At 44.7% G+C, this 18,915-nt stretch overlaps 1 protein-coding gene across 1 annotated transcript; it reads left to right on the top strand.

Annotated features, from left to right (window-relative positions):
* The first annotated feature begins 2,747 nt into the window (after positions 1-2,747).
* LOC130477489 (pulmonary surfactant-associated protein A-like) lies at positions 2,748-9,243 on the top strand. Its single transcript, XM_056849469.1, has 4 exons — positions 2,748-2,922; positions 3,421-3,540; positions 6,624-6,701; positions 8,865-9,243. The coding sequence occupies exons 1-4, from the start codon at positions 2,748-2,750 to the stop codon at positions 9,239-9,241; spliced, it is 750 nt and encodes a 249-aa protein (XP_056705447.1). The 3' UTR covers positions 9,242-9,243.
* The last annotated feature ends 9,672 nt before the right edge of the window (positions 9,244-18,915 follow it).

Below are 18,915 nucleotides of genomic sequence, written 5' to 3'. Positions count from 1 at the left end.
CGCAAAACCTTCTTTTGCTTAAACCACAGAAGCATGGGTTAAACCAATTGCATAACTCAGATGAGAGTCCATGAAGTAACAGACTTCTTTTTGTAATCTTCTCCCCATTCTGCAACTCAAAACAGGTACGTTGAAGCATCTGCTTCAGAAGAACGGTGTGAGTTTGGGGGGGGTGAATCATTCTGTAGTATAAACACCTTTTCCGCATCTTGGTCTCACCATCTGTGCCAGGAAAACCTGACGTTTATCAGCTAAAGGACAGTCAAGTGTTCCCTTTGTGCTTGACTCATTGGGAGCATGGGACAGCCCTCTGAGCAGGTGAACACGGTGTTCTTTTTCATTCACATCAGAGCCAAGGGTAGTCTTTCCCCGCAAAAGAAAAATTGCAGTCCTTTTCAACTTCTCATTGTGCAGTATCCTTAAATGTTAGCTGCCCTTAGTGATGCGTAGGGTTTTCAAGGCAATAAATAGGCTTTATTTCCAATGGCGGGAGCTTTGCTGTGGTGGTGGTGGGGTTATCTGCATGCAGTGTGCTCGCAGAGATAATGTCCACGGCACCTAATATAATAGGCATGCCCCTCAGGTACTGCAGAGAATAGGTATGCATCATAACTAGTATCCATTTTGACTAGTAGCCATGGTGACTTGAAGATCACCTTACCTATTTATACCTCACTTCTTCTCCAAAGAGCTCAACCATGTGGGTACATGGTTGGGGTCATCACGTTCCCCCCCCTTCACAACAACTCTGTGAGGTAGGTTAGCCGTACAGTGACTGGTTCAAGGGAACTCGATGAATTTCACATTTGGAGGGGGGAGTTTTCTCTGGTTCCAGTCCAGCACTGTAAATACTAGGCTACAATGTCACTACCCACTGCTCCTCAGACTCCAGATCCTGTTTGTTAACTATATACTATCTTCCATACTCCTCTGAGGGCCAGCATGGTGTAGTAGTTAAGAGCAGTGGTTTGGAGTGGTGGACTCTGATCTGGAGAACCAGGTTTGATTCTCCATTCCTCCACCTGAGCGGTGGATGCTAATCTGGTGAACTGGGTTGGTTTCCCACTCCTCTACATGAAGTCAGCTGGGTGACCTTGGGCTAGTCACAGCTCTCTTAGAGCTCTCTCAGCTCCACCTACCTCACAGGATAAGGGAAGGTGATTGTAAGCCAGTTTGATTCTCCCTTAAGTGGTAGAGAACGTCGGCATATAAAAACCAATTCTTCTTCTTCTGCAATTGACAGGTTACTAAGTTCTCTTATTGAGGTTGATGGTAGGGTATGGTAGGAAATCAGTGAATAGGCAGAAGGATCAGGATAATGAAATAATCCAGGCTGGGAGTTCCATGGAAACCTTCATATCTTTTGAATTATTTTCATTACAGCTTTTCTTTTTCTATTCTTATCTACATTTTTGTTCAAGAACATTTTTTTTGCTATCAGAATGTAATTCCCCTCTCCACCCAACCATGAATGGAGCCTATCATAGGGTTCTTGACACCATTTGAAGTATTTGCCCAGCCCATGGAGTGCATAATGAAAATGAAAATCATTCAAACTCACCCTGATCAGATTTCCACCTACGTTCAAAAGTGTTTATCGACTTTCCACTTCAATATGAAACCACCCTCTGCAGCAGCACTATATAAGTGTGTGGATTTGAAACCCTTCCCTCATTGCGTCGTGCAACGGAAGGGTAAGTGGAACTCAGAAATTGGAACGTGACTCCAGTCAGATTTGTTCTGTCGGACATCATTGGCTGAAAGTATTATTATTTCAAGATATTTCTTAACGACACCTGGTAATGAAAATTTTCAAACCTGTGGTGCTGAATTTTGTATAGATGTCAATGTTGCCGTCATCCTAACCACAGATGAAGCTGCCTTCTATTAAGGCGTTGGTTCCTCTATCTCAGTGTCTTTCATAGTGAATGGTGGAGGCTCTCTCCAACATTTCAGGCAGAGGAAAACCCATTCCTAGCATCAGCTGTCTGAGATCCTAGAGATGCCAGGGATTGAACGGGAGACTTTAGTCAACGTTCTGCCACTGATGCAATTGACAGCATAGGAACAGATGACAAGATGGATAGAGGGAAAAACATCTTCCTTTGGAATTAAGGACCAACACTTTTTTTCTGACGTATTTTCAGGGGGGGGGGGGTTGAAAATTGCTTTCAAGTCACAGTTGACTTAAGGTGACCCCATAAGGTTTTCAAGGCAAGACACGAACAGAGGTGGTTTGCCATTTCTTGCCTCTGCATAGCAACCCTGGAGTCCCTTGGTGGTCTCCCATCCAAGTACTAACCTGTGCCAAGCCAGCTTAGCTTCTGAGATCTGATTGGATCAGGCTAGCCTGGGCCATCCAGGTCAGGGCAGAAAAACCGAGGTGGTTTGCCATTGCCTGCCTCAGCCTAGCGACCCTGGACTTCCATGGTGGTCTCCCATCCAAGTACAAACCAGGGCTGACCGTGCTTAGCTTCTGAGATCTGATGAGATCAGGCTAGCCTGAGACATCCAGGTCAGGGCAAGCCTGCCTCTGTGGAAGAGCCCTGGACTTCCTTGGTGGTCTCCCATCCAAGTAGCAATCAGGGCTGACCCTGCTTAGTTTCTGAGATCCGATGAGTTCAGACTAGCCGGGGCCATCCAGGTCAGGGCAATTTTAAAAGGGGCAATATGATACAGTTTGGGCGAAGAGTAATGTAGTGCCATGCAGTTTAAATGCATATTCTTTCGTTTAGAACTGATCAGAAATGAGGCTTTTGCACCAGTTGCTTTGTGCCGTGGTAGCGGTGGCTGCGTTTTCCTTGCCGTGTCATGCAGAGGACAAGTGTGGGGGGATTCCCGGGATCCCTGGAACACCAGGAGCAAACGGGTTGCCTGGGAGAGATGGAAGGGATGGTATGAAAGGAGACCCGGGACCGCCAGGTAATTGTTCAATATGCGGTGCTTGATCTTTCTAGTAAACGAATGAATAGCATTCAAAGAAACTTGGCAAACTTGAATTGGGCAGCAACTCTGATTCTGCAAAATCCCCCCTCCCATCTTGATATCTTTGTTGTGAAAACTGGGTTTCTCCAAGATGAGACCTCCCTATAGATATATATTGCACGTGTGCATTTAAATCAGTGGGATACCTTTTCCCCCAAAACCTGTGAGTCTGGTGTAGGAAGAACAGTGTCTGCAATTTATGGGCACCAAAAAAAAGTTGAATAAATCAGGATGAAGAAGAAGAGCGGGTGTGATTCTTCATTAAGTAGCAGAGAAAGTCAGCATATAAAAACCAACTCTTCTTCTTTGTCCTCCTCCTCCAGCCTGTAGTGGCATCTGCTGCCTTGGAAGCATTCATTCACTTTTCCTTTTCTCACTGTGTAATGTGGAGAAGAGTGGTTTGCGAGTTTTGTTGTTGTCTGTCTGTCCTTCCAGGTCCTGTGGGGCCTCCTAATGGCTTGCCAGGTGCTGCTGGAAGAGATGGACTTCCTGGTCCAGAAGGGGAAAAAGGGGAACCGGGCAAGAAGGGAGACAGAGGGGAACCTGGACCACAAGGTAAAAAGAAAGAAAATGTTTGGCACCTTGCCCTAGAGTCCAGTAATGACCAGACATCCAGGATAACATTGTCGAAGGCTTTCACGGTCAGAGTTCATTGGTTCTTGTAGGTTATCCGGGCTGTGTAACCGTGGTCTTGGAATTTTCTTTCCTGACGTTTCGCCAGCAACTGTGGCAGGCATCTTCAGAGTAGTAACACTGAAGGACAGTGTCTCTCAGTGTCAAGGGTGTAGAAAGAGTAATATATAGTCAGAAAGGGGTTGGGTTTGAGCTGAGTATTGTCCTGCAAAAGTATTGTCCTGTAAGTATCAGGACAATACTTTTGCAGGACAATACTCAGCTCAAACCCAACCCCTTTCTGACTATATATTACTCTTTCTACACCCTTGACACCCTTGACACTGAGAGACACTGTCCTTCAGTGTTACTACTCTGAAGATGCCTGCCACAGTTGCTGGCGAAACGTCAGGAAAGAAAATTCCAAGACCACGGTTACACAGCCCGGATAACCTACAAGAACCAATCCAGGATAACCTTTCTATGTGCCAAGGTTCCCACTTACGTGGAAAATACTGAGCACTCTTCACAAAGCGTCGAATAAAGACCATCGCTTACGCACACTTTCTGTCATAGGGATGGGGATCAGAACCCGACCAACAAATGTTTATCATCCCTGTTAATTATCCCTGTTCTTCTCCGAGCCCTTTAGGGAATCAGTTTTCTCTGCCTTTCATCTGGCAGGGGGAATAGTCTTCAAAGAGTTCTCAACTGTCTGAGCCTGGGTTACCAGCAGTTGGGAAATTATGCTGGCATAACATTACATATTTGATATGCAACGCTAAATACAGTTTTTATAGAAAGTTATGCCGTACATTTCCTTTGAAGAAAATTAAATTAGGAAGATCCACCTGTAACTAAGTTAAAGTAGAAATAACATTGACATCTTCTGTTTGTTTCAGGGGACAAGGTTGATAATACCTGAACTGGTTCATTATCTGCTCTTCAAAATTCCCTAATTCTTCCATCTATTCTCACGTTATTTGAGAAGACCGTCTCTTTGATATTTGTTATCTTTGATGTTTATCTTCGGGACCTGGTGGAACTCTCTTTCTAGTGAGACTAGGGCCCTGCGGGATTTTGCACAGTTCCGTAGGGTCTGTAAGACTGAGATGTTCCTCCAGGCCTATGGTTGAGATCAGCTATGGTGTCCATCTTGGCTGTCCTCTCTTCTCCCCCAGGGTTGCCAACCTCCAGGTGCTGAGAGAACAAACAGCACCACAGCTCAATTCACTAGAAGCGATTTTAGTGATTATAACAAAGAAATTAAACACATCAAAGTATACACGCAGGTATGGAGCCAGTCTGGAACCTCAAAATACAATGTAAATACAAAAGTACTATAAAGCTAAAGTAGTCCACATGTGGTGGGTTCCAAATGGAAACAAAGTAGAATTGAACGTCAGTAGTAAGAAAACAAACTGTTCCACTGCCGGGTGTTCACCAAAATTCCAAAGTAATAAACGCAGGTTACTTCACCGTTGTTCCAGGTAAACGAAAAATAGTGGAAGATGCTTCCAAGGTAAGTATTCAAGGTAGGTGTAAAAACAAAATGAAACGATCTCTCCGGATATTATAATCATTTCGCAGTCGCTTCTTCAGTCAAAATCTTTGTATTCTCTCAGGTACAGCGACCTCCATAGGTGAACAGCGACCCATAAGGCTTCTTATTATCTCTGATAGCTTTAGCTTTATAGTACTTTTGTATTTACATTGTATTTTGAGGTTCCAGACTGGCTCCATACCTGCGTGTATACTTTGATGTGTTTAATTTCTTTGTTATAATCACTAAAATCGCTTCTAGTGAATTGAGCTGTGGTGCTGTTTGTTCTCTCAACTAACGTTAATCAGCACACGTAGCAACCTCCAGGTGCTAGCTGGAGATCTGCTATTACAACTGATCTCCAGCCGATAGAGATCAGTTCCCCTGGAGAAATTGGCCGCTTTGGCAATTGGACTCTATGGGCTTGAAGCCTCTCTCCAAACCCCACCCCCTCAGGCTCCTCCCAATATCTCCAGGTATATCCCAACCTGGAGCTGGCAACCCTACTCCCCCTTCTATAATTTCCATATGTATGTGTCAACTGGAGATTGCTTTTCCCCGGCCTACCATGTACTCCTGTGACGAACAATAACGCCAACTGATCTTTAATAATATATTGTGTATGGCCTAGCTTTTAATGTATATGTATTACATTTAAAGGAGCCCCATGGCGCAGAGTGTTAAGCTGCAGTACTGCAGTCATAAGCTCTGCTCACTACCTGAGTTCGATCCCGACGGAAGTCGGTTTCAGGTAGCCGGCTCAAGGTTGACTCAGCCTTCCATCCTTCTGAGGTTGGTAAAATGAGTACCCAGCTTGCTGGGGGTAAAGGGAAGATGACTGGGGAAGGCACTGGCAAACCACCCCGCAAACAAAGTCTGTCTTGGAAACGTCGGGATGTGATGTCACCCCATGGGTCAGAAATGATCCGGTGCTTGCACAGGGGACCTTTACCTATTACGTTTAAGTAAGTGTGTGCAATATTTTATTACTGATAGATGCTCTGAGCCTAGCTTTGGCTGGGGTATAGGGTGGGTTGTAAGACCAATAATAATAATAATAATAAAATTTCTAAAATATGGGGAGGGGGCTTTCGCTTAAATGAAGCTGTACCTCATTTCTGGATCTGTTGCTTACTGTACTGTAAAGACATTGACTCCTACTCTTCCTGTCACATGACATTGATCCTATGTGTTTGCACCTTAGTTGGTCCCAAGCTGTCCCCTAGGGGTGAAGGGTGGGTCTCTGGTCCAGATAGGCTGATGACCACTGATGCGAGGCAACTTGCGTGCACTCTGACACTCTGAGAATGAACCACATTCAAAAAATTAAATGTTCAGACTTGTAGGTATGCAACTAGACGTCTTATTTTTGGAAGAAGAATGGAATAAATTTTCTCCTGAAACGACACCAAAAGCGTGTGATTTTGGGGTGGCCAGAAATGTCATTTAATGTTACTGTTTTTCTTATCGTACTGCTTTGCAGGTCTTCCAGCTTCTCTGGACCCTGAAGTGCAGAAAGCCCTCAGACATCTGAAGCAGAAAATCCTGCGACTTGAAGGAGGTAGTTGTTCCGATTATATCATCTTTCATGTGTGTGTGTTAAGTGCCATCAAGTCGCTTCCGACTCATGGTGACCCTATGAATGAAAGTCCTCCAAAACGTCCTATCTTTGACAGCCTTGCTCAGATCTTGCAAATTGAAGGCTGCGGCTTCCTTTATTGAGTCAATCCATCTCTTGTTGGGTCTTCCTCTTTTCCTGCTGCCCTCCACTTTTCCTAGCATGACTGTCTTTTCCAGTGACTCTTGTCGTCTCATGACGTGACCAAAATACGACAGCCTCAGTTTAGTCATTTTAGCTTCTAGGGTCAGTTCAGGCTTGATTTCATCTATAACCCACTGATTTGTTTTTCAGCAGCCCACGGAATCCGTAACCCTCTCCTCCAACACCACATTTCAGAGGAATCTATTTTCTTCCTATCAGCTTTCTTCACTGTCCAGCTTTCATTATCTTTCATTATCTTTCATACCAGTTTAAAATACAGGTGAAGAATAACCTCAGCTGAAAAATCCTAATTTTATACCCTACCTGAGTAGGCTTGGCTGTAGACACTTAACAGTTTTTAAGGGAACTGAAAGTGGTTTGAGAGGGGTTTTGTTTCCCCAGTACCCCCATGTATTTTTCACAGTGATCAGACAGGCCTGTTAATAGGGTTGCCAGCTCCGAGTTGGGAAATACCTGGAGATTTTGGGAGCGGAGCCTGAGGAAGGTGGGGTTTGGAGAGGGGAAGGGATTCAAGGCCGTAGAGTCCAATGGCCAAAGCAGCCATTTTCTCCAGAACTGATTTCTGTTGGCTGGAGATCAGTTGTAACTGTGGGAGATCTCCAGCCACCACCTGGAGGTTGGCAACCCTACCCAGTAACAATGCAAACAACGGTCACCAGAGGAGAAAATGTGTGCACAGTGTGATGTGATGATGTCACTTCCTGGCACCAGGTTCTAGTTAGGCACTCAACAGCTGCATGCGTGCTTACGCAGTTCTTCAGCTGGGGCCCCAGTAGCTCTGTCGCTTCCTCTTGACACCCTCTGGGAAGGGCATGACATCCCTCTGTCCTCTTTACTGGCACCCTGTTGAGTTTAAATGCGAAAAGATCATGATCTTGTGGATTATGGTTCACACACACTCACAAAGACTCTGAACATGTAGCTTTCTTTTAACAAAACAAATGTTTACTATATTATAGGGAGTGTAAACGTGGGATGCAAAATAGCAACTGTCATGTTGCTCATAACTTGAGGAAGAAGTGCTTATACATAGCAAGTCTCTCCCAACTACAAAACGGCAGTTTAACTGCTGCTTCTTGGAATGCAGCTGAAGGTCACATGACCAGTACCAGCTTAACTGACCAATTACCATTGGCTAAGTGGCCAGCGCTGTCCCCTGTGACTATGCAAACAACTATAAACATTTTAACTATCTTCGTTGTCCTGACTTAGACAAAGCTCGTTGTCTAATTCCCAGCACACTCAGTGGTAGGGACTTGGATATCGCCCAGCAAATGGCTCCTCAAGAGTTTGATTCCCCACTCCTCCACATGAAGCCAGCTGGGTGACCTTGGGCTAGTCACAGTTCTCTCCGAACTCTCTCAGCCCCACATACCTCACAAGATGTCTGTTGGGGGTGAGGAAAGGAAGGAGATTGTAAACTAGTTTTCTCCTTTTTTTTCTCCTTAAAAAAAAGATAGAGAAAATCAACATTTAAAAACCATCTCCTCCTCCAACTTCTCCTCTTCCTCTTCTTCATCTTCTTCTTTTGCAATTTGATGTAGTGGCATAGCATTTTAATCATTTGATGACAACAATACCAGGATGTGCACATAAGCATAGTAGCTGTAGCAGTATCAAATGTGTGTGTTAAGTGCCATTAAGTTGCTTCCAACTCATGGCGACCCTATGAATCACTGTCCTCCAAAATGTCCTATCTTTGCCAGCCTTGCTCAGATCTTGCAAATTGAGGACTGTGGCTTCCTTTATTGAGTAAATCCATCTCTTGTTGGGTTTTCCTCTTTTCCTGCTGCCCTCAACTTTTCCTAGCATGACTGTCTTTTCTAATGATTCTTGTCTTCTCATAATATGACCAAAATACGATAGCCTCAGTTTAGTCATTTTAGCTTCTAAGGTCAGTTCAAATAGTTAACTGTTATTTTCTCTCTCTCTCATTTGCAGTCCTTGCTTTGGAAGGAATGATAACTAAAGTGGGAGATAAAATACTTGCTACCGATGGGAAGGAAGTGGATTTTGAAACCACACGCCAAACGTGCCAAAATGCTTGGGGTTCCATTGCAACCCCCAAGAACGAAGCAGAGAATGAAGCTATTCTGGGTATTGTGAAAGAGAGAAATCGATACGCTTATCTGGGAATGAAGGAAGGCCCTGTTCCAGGGGATTTCCTTTATTTGGACAGGTCACCTCTGAATTATACAAACTGGCGTCGGTACGAACCCAATGGCAAAGGCGTGGAAAACTGTGTGGAGATGTACACGGACGGCGGATGGAATGACAAGAAATGCAACCAGTATCGCCTCACCATTTGCGAATTCTAAACACGCACACTTCATTTATATAACATGCCTAAACTAGTTAAATTGTCATGGCTTCTTGGGAATTTGTAGTACTACGAGGTGTTTGATGATCATTGCTTCTCTCAGGGAACGTTTGTATTGTGAGGGCAGGTTAGACTTCTGTCAAATAGATACAAAGCTGGTTTTAAGGTTGTAGAGTAAGGTTGTTTATGCATGGCTGTTTCACTTGCCATCACCCCTCCACAAAGAGTTTGGGTCTTTGTATTGATTATGCGTGCCGTCTCTGACCTTCAGAGGTCACCTTGCTCTCCCCCTACGTTTCCCTGTGTTTTGCCTGCGTTTTCAGAGACCTGTTTTATCTCGAATTTGAAAACGCACGGAAAGGCAGGGGGAGAACGAGGCTACCCCTGATGGTCGGAAACGGAACGCATAATCAACACAAAGACCCGAAATCGTCGAAGGGGTGACGATGAGTGAAACAGCCATGCATAAAAGACCTATGTCCTGTGGAATTCATGTCACATTTTCTGCCACTCAACTGGTAATTTAGACCGTTTTCTCCCATAATGTAATAAACTTCTTTTTAACCAACATACTGGCATGCAGATTCAACCAAAATTGGGATTTCCAAGCTTTTGAATACTTCCAGATTGTTTAAATCAACCATTTACAGATAATTACAGTTAGACCAAACATGCTTCTTTCAGTATGTCTAAATCCATTCAGAATTAGAGCTAAACCAAAGCAGACCAAAGACTGGGGAAGGCAATGGCAAACCACCTCATAAACATATGCTGTTTATGCATGGCTGTTTCCTGCAGTCACCCCGCTGTACAATAGATCTTTCTTCTGCCCTTTCCAGGCGACTTCAAATCGAATCAAATAAAAACTCATCTAAGCAAGAACATCTTCCAGAGTGGTCCTGAATAATTGACTAGCAAAATCAAGAGTAATAGCAGATGTTATCGATATACACGTTGCAGGGGTTCCAAGACCCACTATTCTTGAGGGACTGTTCTTTCAGTATCATCATAAAATAGTAATAGCATTTGATTGTCAGTAACCTCGAGCAGGAGAAGGAAGGCAGCATGGTACACACAGTGGTTCTCAAAATGGGCAATACCACCGCCTGGGGGGCGGTGGGATTACCTAAGAGGCAAGAGGGCAGCAGGGGGATGCTAGAGGTGGGCTCCTTCAACTGTGTTGTTGAATAGGGTAGGGGGTGCTGGGATGAAGGGGGCAGTGGCCTGAAAAGTTTGGGGAACCACTGGTATAGCCTGATCTTGGAAGCTAAGCCGGATCAGCCTTGGTTAGTATTGGGATGGGAGACCAAGGAATACTAGGGTTGTTATGCAGAGGCAGGCAATGGCAAACCACGTCTGAGTGTCTTTTGCCTTGAAAACCCCATAAGGGGTCGCCATGGGTCAGCTGCTACTTGATGGTACTTTACACACACACAAACTTGAGCAGATAGGCCAGTTTACTGTGTTTTTTAAACATTTTCCAAGTCCACAATTTTTCAGCGCAATTTTAGCTAGGAAGCAAAACCAAAATCCTGAAAAAACAAGTGTCGACAATAGAAACATTGCATGCAAAATTAACTCGAGTTGTTCTAATGGGGAATAGGGTTTCTTGAACATGGGCAGTTGTCGGGAGAAGAAGTTGGTTTTTATATGCTGACTTTCTCTACCACTTAAAGAAGAATCAAACCAGCTTACAATCACTTTCCCTTCCCCTCCCCACAACAGACACCCTGTGAGGTAAATGGGGTTGAGAGAGTTCAGAGAGAGCTGTGACTAGCACTGGGTTACCCAGCTGGCTTCATGCGTAGGAGTGGGGAAATGAACCCAGTTCACCAGATTAGCATCTGCCGCTCATGTGGAGGAGTGAGGAATCAAACCCGATGCTGTCTTTTCCTTATCTTGGACTCTGAGCAGAACATGCCAGTAGCCCTTCGTCATCTCTAGGGTTGTCACGCAGTATGCTTCCCCTTAGTCTTGTCAGCAGCTGTGGTACTTGGGTTATGGGGTAGGCATCAAATCAGGATGCCTTATTCACACCTCCTGAAGAAGAGTTGGTTTTTATATGGTTTTTCTCTATCTTTTAAGGAGAATCAAACTGACTTACCATTGCCTTCCCCTCCCCACAACAGGCACCTTGTGAAGTAGGTGGAACCAAGAGAGTTCAGAGAGAACTGTGATTGGACCAAGGTCACCCAGCTGGCTTCATGTGGAGGAGTGGGGGAACCAACCCGATTCACCACATTCAAGTCTGCTGCTCATGTGATGAAGTGGGGAATCCAACCTATTTCTACTGATTAGAATCTGCTGCTCATGTGGAGGAGTGGGGAATCAAACCTGGTTCACCAGATGAGAGTCCACTGCTCCTAACCACTACACCAAGCAGGAGAAAGAGCCTCTTTGGGGTACCCCAAAGACTCAACCGGTGGTTATAGGACCAGCCAAAGGGGATGCAGTGGGGAGGGGAATTGGGCAAGATTGTGCAGAAATGCAGATAGGAATAAGCCCAGCATTCTTAGGGGGAGGGGGAGACCATGTCCTCAAATACTCTGCATCAATGCTAAGCTGTGTAAAGCTAATTAAATGTTACATAAATCATTTGTAAACACTGGTTCAGTATTTACTGAGAGAACTAATTTCCAGTGGAATGTTTGAGAACTGGGACATTCAGTGCACTTGAAGAGTCTTTAGGAACTTGTCCAGCTCCTCTTACCTTTAATGAGAGAAAATCTATTATGAGCCATTATTTGTAAAAAGGCTTAATTGTTCTGTGCGGTGTATGAGTGGGCCTTTTTCTCACCAGATAACTTAAGACAGTTCACTGTGCTTAGAAGGCCTCATTTAGGAAGTCTTCTGTCCATGCACCGAAATGCCATTGATTGATTGATTGATTGATTGATTTGGGCTGTCTTCAGACCTTCATGTGAATTCATTGAGGGCCAGCGTGGTGTAGTGGTTAAGACCGTTGGGCTCTAATCTGGAGAACTGGGGAGACTCCTTGCTCCTCCACATGAGTGGCAGACTCTAATCTGATGAACTGGCTTCAATTCCCCACATGAAGCCCGCTGGGTGAACTTGGGCCAGTCACAGTTCTCTCTGAACTCTCTCAGCCCCACCTGCCTCACAAGGTGTCTGTTGTGGGGGAGGGAGGCAATTGTAAGGCAGTTTGATACTTCTTGAAGGTAGAGAAAAGTGGAGTATAAAAACCAACTCTTCTTAAAGTTGGGCAACAAGGTGATGTATTCAAATCCACTTTTCCCCTCCATATATGGTCATACCTCTATTTGGTCAACCAAACAGGACAAACTTATATAACTAACTGTAAAGATTGAGGAGAACGTGTGGAACTGACCAGAATGTACAGCTGAACATCTTGGGTCTCAAATTAACAACGTGCACACATGAGTTCAAGAGAATCTCAAACACTTTTTTGAGAAGGGTTGTTCAATAACCTGTCAATTTGCCAGATTACAGCCTGCTTTCTAACAGCAACTTTGCCTCTTTCTCTACCTATTTGCTGCTCCCCTCAAGATTCGAAAAAGCACAGAAGAAAAAGAACTACTGAGATTTGTGAGTTGAGACTAACTACTTAAGTGTCTCTGAGTGCATTCAAAACTCATGATCAGTTCTTGTAGTCAGTTCACAATAAATGCCGCTGAATAAATATGCAGGTACAAAAAGCAGGCTATGTATCCAATACTGGTCATTTAAAGGATGCACCCAGCTATGTACATACAAAGAGGAGATGAACTGCAATTAATTTTGTGCTTCAGAATTTAATAACCCAGCCATTGATATTTAGTTTGGGGATTGTGCAGGCGCAATAGCCACGGCAAGCTGCAACTGACGTGGAAGCAAGTGGTTTAGGAGTTCCTCCAGGACATAACCACTTGCTTCCACGTCAGGGTTATGGGCCCAGATCTGGATTCCTTGGCTGTAGATTAGCATCCTCTAACAGAGATTGCAGCATGGATTTCAAATAGCCTATCCTTCGCTCTGCAACTTCATTCTCCTGAGGAACACAAGGGTTAGCAAGTCTGTGCTGTATTCCCTTGCTGTCTAACCACTGGGCTAACTCATTAGAGAGGAATTCTCCCCCCCTGTCACTCTGGAGGTTGGCAAGCGGCAAATCTAGCTGCCTTTCCACTCTCTTTACCCAGTATTTGATTGTCTTACAGGCTTCACTTTTATTCTTGAGCAAATAAATCCAGCCGAACCTAGACCAGTCATCGACCAGAACCAGAGCCCATCTGTTCCCAGACACACTTTCATTGAATGGGCCACAGATATCCACATGGACAAGCCTTAGGGGTCTGTCTGTCACTCTCTGGCTTACTTTGGCTACTGGGGACCTTCTGCTCTTTACAGATTTACACACTGTACAATCAAGATAGGTGTTAACACTTGTTAAGCTTTACCTCATTTTCCCCTAACAAGCTCAGGGTTTTCTGTATAGTAGAAAAAGAGGCATGGCCTAAACGCCGGTGTAACAAATGTAGGCACTCAGAATGAGGATTAACATTTGAAGTTCCCACTGTTCTTGTGGCTTCCCCAGCCCCTCTGCGCACCACATAAACGTCCTGCTTTAACTGCCCTTCTAACAGCGTCTTTCCCTCTCTGCTTATCTGGCAGGTGTTTCCTGTAAAACTCACAGAGAAACCAGCCCTCGTCAATGCAGATACGCTTAGCAGGTTATTCTCCAGGAGAGGCACACAGAGCACATTTTGGAACTTATGGCTTAACTCAGGGAAGTTTAAACTGCCCTGACACTGGACCTCTAAATGCTTCCCGTCTGCCAAGCTTACATGCGTTCTTGCAGACTCATGTTTATTTGATAGTAAGGCGCTGTCTTTAACAAAAACCTTGCTTGCACCACTATCAACCAGCCATACATCCTCACCCTTAGCAGTCCCAGCCAGCACAACCGCTGTGTGTGTGGCATTCTTATCCTGTTGCTTAGCCGTCTTCTTCTTTAACTGGGGGCAATTCCATCTGAGGTGCTGGGTGCTCTCACACGAATAACATTTTTTCACATAGAGCTCACAGTCCTCCCCCTCTTGATTGAAGACCCCACTCCTTCGGGCCGCTCCAAAGCCTTGCTTCAACGAAGTCTGCGCTGAGTAGGTTTCATTCCCACTTACAGGCTGTCTCCGCTGCAGGGCTGAGGTCAACGGCGTTGGCTGTGATGAACCTCTCTGCCGGGGGTGTAATTCTGGGGTGTAAGACTCGTGGGCTGTTGTCACCGCAGATGGACGAGGCACTGCTCTATCCATGGGATGTCTGGTTCCCAGCGGGGCTGCAGTCATCTGAAAACGTCCCTCCTGCCGACGCTCCTCGTCTTCCAGGATCTTTCCAGTCACATAATCATATGTGAGCTGCTGCACGGCCATGCATTCCAGTGAGGCCACTAACACATCAAAGCTTGCATCAAGGGAACCCAGCATGATGCAAACTTTATCCTCATCTGCAATTACTTTCCCTCTCAGTTCCAGCTGCCTAAACAAGTCAGCCAGACCTCTCAAATGCTGAGACAGGAATGTGAGGTGATTTATAAGTCCTGTATAATCGCCTCATTAGTGTTAGTATAGAGCCAGCAGAGTCTCTGCGATAAACTCCTTGCCAAGTCTCCCACGCAGCTTTTGCCGTGGTCTTGCTGGCAATGTATACTAGCTGGCCATCCCCCACAGTCAATATTAAGTTGGCAAGTGCCTTCTTATCTTTCTCTTGCCCTTCATCAGCAGCAGCAGCGGGGGTCCGGGCCACAACATCCCATAAACCTTCTCTCTTAAGGTAATGCTCAATTCTTACCAATCATATAGAGTAGTTGTCAGCATTGAGCTTCTCCACTGGGATTGCAGATTGAGCCATCTCTCCCACTCAATCTCTCACTGTTTCAAAAAAGCCTCTGGACGTCCTGGAAACTCAGCTGAGCTCTCACCACACGACTCCTGCGCAGTGAAGCAAATTCTGGGCCCATAACCCTGACGTGGAAGCAAGTGGTTTAGGAGTTCCTCCAGGACATAACCACCAGCAGTCTTGCTTTATAAGAAACAGTGTCTTTTATTTACAGTGCACAGATAAAACATACCATCACGTACACTACTCCACTACTACTTCCAGGCTGTAATTGATTTGTATTTGAGTGAGTTACAGAAGCACAGTTACATAGCCTTATATACACCCACTGCACCTGATCTGCATTAGGCCACCTATGGACCTTCCCAAGCATTACATCAGCAAACTGCCCAGATCCAGATTACTGCAGTTCCCTTTGGTACCAGCAAGGCTATTGCTTCTGCTGACATCATCTTTGGCCTCTCAGATCTCCAAGATCTGACAGCTCTCACACAGCTGTTACTGTCAGATTATTACAACCAACTTGATACTCTGACAGCAACTTATTTGTTACTTATTACTGAGGCACAACTTGACCCTTTAGTACACGAGGGTACTACACACATGCAAAGTCGTTCAGCACAGTACTTAACATCAATTTAGACAGAAAAACATTGAGGCTGTCCAATCCGGGGCAATCATATTTGTGTTGAAATTCTCAGCACCGCTACTTCTAAGTGTGCAATGTAAAAATTCCTCTGAGTGGTATATAGGAACTGATATATAAGGGTCGGCAGTCTTAATAGCCTTTACCATCCAAACCCTGCAGAGCTTGGAAGCTAAGCCGGGTTGGCCATGGTTGGTATTTGGACGACACACCTCCAAAGAAGATGGGTTGCTGTGCAGAGGAAGGCAGCAGCAAACAATCTCCATTCGTCTCTTGCCTTGAAAACCCCCATAGTCCAGGGGTGCTATGAGTTGGTCACAACCTGAAAACACAAAATTATTGTATTATTATATAAGAAGAAGAAGAGTTGGGTTTTATACCCCAATTTTCTCTACCTTTTAGGAGTCTCAAACCGGCTTACAATCACCTTCCCTTCCTCTCCCCACAACAGACACTTTTGTGAGGTAGATGGGGATGAGAGAGTTCAGAGAGAGCTGTGACTAGCCCAAGGTCACCCAGCAGGCTTTGTGTAGAGGAGTGTTGAAACCAACCCAGTTCACCAGATTAGAGTCCGCCGTTCATGGCCACTACACCACTCTGGCTCTCACTTTATACATTTATAGTCCCAATCTAACATCTTTCAGTTATTTCAGTGGTGTGGTTCAGATGGAATGCACCTTCCTTCAGCTATATGGAGAGCTCTTCCACCATAACATGTGATACATGCAAAATCTCCCCACCTCTCTTCAGTGAGAAGAATTACAGGAACCAGCATTCACACTGTTCCCATGGGGAGCCATAAGTCATGTTTTATGTGGGTGGAGTGGTGGTAGGGGAGGAGGGCATACTTCCCCCACCCCACCCCACCGAAGAGTGGCACCACATCTGAACTGAGCCCCTGTTGACGTTGGTCTGTTGCCCTGTCTTGTAATTTTAGTTCAGGAGATTATGGTGGCAGGCCATTCTTTCTTTTCAGAGAGCCAGTGCAGTGTAGTGGTTAGAGTGTTGGGCTAGGATCTTGGACATCCAGGTTCAAATCCCCACTGCTGAGGAAGTTTGCCGGGTGGCTTTATGCCAGTTGTGTGCGGCCTAACCTACTTCACAGGATTGTTGTGAGGATAAAGTGGAGGCAAGTACCACAGGGTGAAAAAGGAGAGAGAAGAGATCTGGGACATCCAGGTGAAAGAGAATCATCTTTAACAGGCCATTTTATGTTTGTCTAAAGTAGGGATGGACCTATTAGTTATTTAATTGATACACAGATAATCATCCCCTTTGTATTCACACTGTAAGAACATAAGAAAGGCCATGCTGGATCAGACCAAGGTCCATCAAGTCCACCAGTCTGTTCACACAGTGGCCATCCAGGTGCCTCTAGGAAGCCCACAAACGACTGAGGCTGCATTATCCTGCTTGAATTCCAAAGCACCTAATATTATAGACCTACTCCTCTGATTCTAGAGAGAACAGGTAAGCATCATGATTGGTAGCCATTTTTACTAGTAGCCATGAGTAGCCCTTGACGCAAATGCCAGCAGATTGGCAGTCAGTCCAGGATAACACCATCAGAAAAGTCCTCTGCTACTTAGAAAAGTGTAGTTTATTTTACAGTGCAAAGATATATTACAGATACTTGTCACACTCTCTCTGCTCATAGCATTCCACACAGAGCTTCAGTTTCACTCCATTATATACACCTGGTGGACGCAGCCACCAATCACAGTAGATGCCTAGTCATTCTGACATGGCTCCTGTATTGCATCAGCCACCTGGTCATAACCGGATCAGGTCAGCTCCCTCTAGCTCTCCAGGGACTTGCCAGGCTGATTGCATCATTACTAGATCCATCTGATTTAACCTTCACCTGTCAAATTGATCTGACAGCCTTGAAATCTTGACAGCCCTATCCTCCATGAACATGTCCCCTCCCTCTTAAAACCTTCCAAGTTGGCCGCCATCACCACATCCTGGGGCAAGGAGTTCCACAATTTTAACTATGCGTTGTGTGAAGAAATACTTCCTTTTATCTGTTTTGAATCTCTCACCCTGCAGCTTCAGCAGATGACCCCATGTTCTCGTATTATGAGATAGGGAGGAAAACGTCTACCTGTCCAATCTTTCCATACCATGCATAATTTTATAGACCTCTCTCATGTCTCCCCTTAAACGCCTTCTTTCCAAGCTAAACAGCCCTAAGTGTTTTAACCTCATAGGGCAGTTGCTCTGGTCCCCTGATCATTTTGGTTGCTTTTTTCCTGCACCTTCTCAAGCTCTGCAATAGCCTCCTTTAGGTGTGGTGACCAGAACTGTACATAGTATTCCAAGTGTGGTTTTACCATAGATTTGTACAAGGGCAGTATGATAGCAGCAGTTTTATTCTCTATTTCTTGTCTAATCATGGCCAGCGTGGAATTTGCCTTTTTCACAGCAGCCACACACTATAAAATATTCATTTATGTATTTATACACTCCTAACCAGCCTTTCTCCAAGACAAGGATCCAGGTGGCTGACAGAGCAGTTCAAAACCTTCGGGTCCCATTGGGGAGAAAGGTAGAGTATAAATTATGTAAATAAAATAAATAAATACATTTCTATCCAAGGCCAAACGTGCCCATAGCATTGATCTCAGGACAAAAGACTGCATGCTTGACCAAGAGACACTTAAGTTCTTACCTTTGTTATGCTTTAGGTATCGAGGAAACGGTATGTCCTTCTGGTATTGCATGTTCTGGGTCATGTATATCAGATTACTACTAATCTTGTAGTTCTGGTCTCCAGTGTGCCTACTATGAAGCTGTGGGCAAATCCTATATACAAATGATGTGTACTTTATATAGAGGTGTTCAGAGAACAGCTTGCAGCTTATGTGAATCGTCTTTGCTTGGATTTATTTTCTCCCCCTACAACACTGAAAATTGCACTGTACATGTCATTATTGATGAATTAGATTAAAGACCTGTGGAAATTTAATAGTTTGTCAGCAATTCTCAACAGAAATATTTTTTCCAAAGATCTATTGTCCCGCCCAGTTTCACACCATTACTCTGGATCTTATTTCTATAAGAAAGGAAGTCAATATTGTCTGATGCCCATTCTGCCCTCACAAAATCTTTTCCGTAATGAAGGGACTATGTAAACAAAATGGAGGGAGAAAAGATCCAGCGTAGCCAAG

The sequence above is a fragment of the Euleptes europaea genome, chromosome 5 (assembly GCF_029931775.1).
Source record: "Euleptes europaea isolate rEulEur1 chromosome 5, rEulEur1.hap1, whole genome shotgun sequence".
Classification (NCBI taxonomy): domain Eukaryota; kingdom Metazoa; phylum Chordata; class Lepidosauria; order Squamata; family Sphaerodactylidae; genus Euleptes; species Euleptes europaea.
Note: the sequence above shows the minus strand (reverse complement) of the source record. Positions and strands in the feature narration are given on the sequence as shown.

Excerpts from the sequence above, each read along its gene's own strand:
- LOC130477489 (XM_056849469.1), top strand. The coding sequence starts at position 2,748 with ATGAGGCTTTTGCACCAGTTGCTTTGTGCCGTGGTAGCGGTGGCTGCG. Across the intron at positions 2,923-3,420 it reads AGGAGACCCGGGACCGCCAG|GTCCTGTGGGGCCTCCTAAT; the intron begins GTAATTGTTCAA and ends CTGTCCTTCCAG. Across the intron at positions 6,702-8,864 it reads AATCCTGCGACTTGAAGGAG|TCCTTGCTTTGGAAGGAATG; the intron begins GTAGTTGTTCCG and ends TCTCATTTGCAG.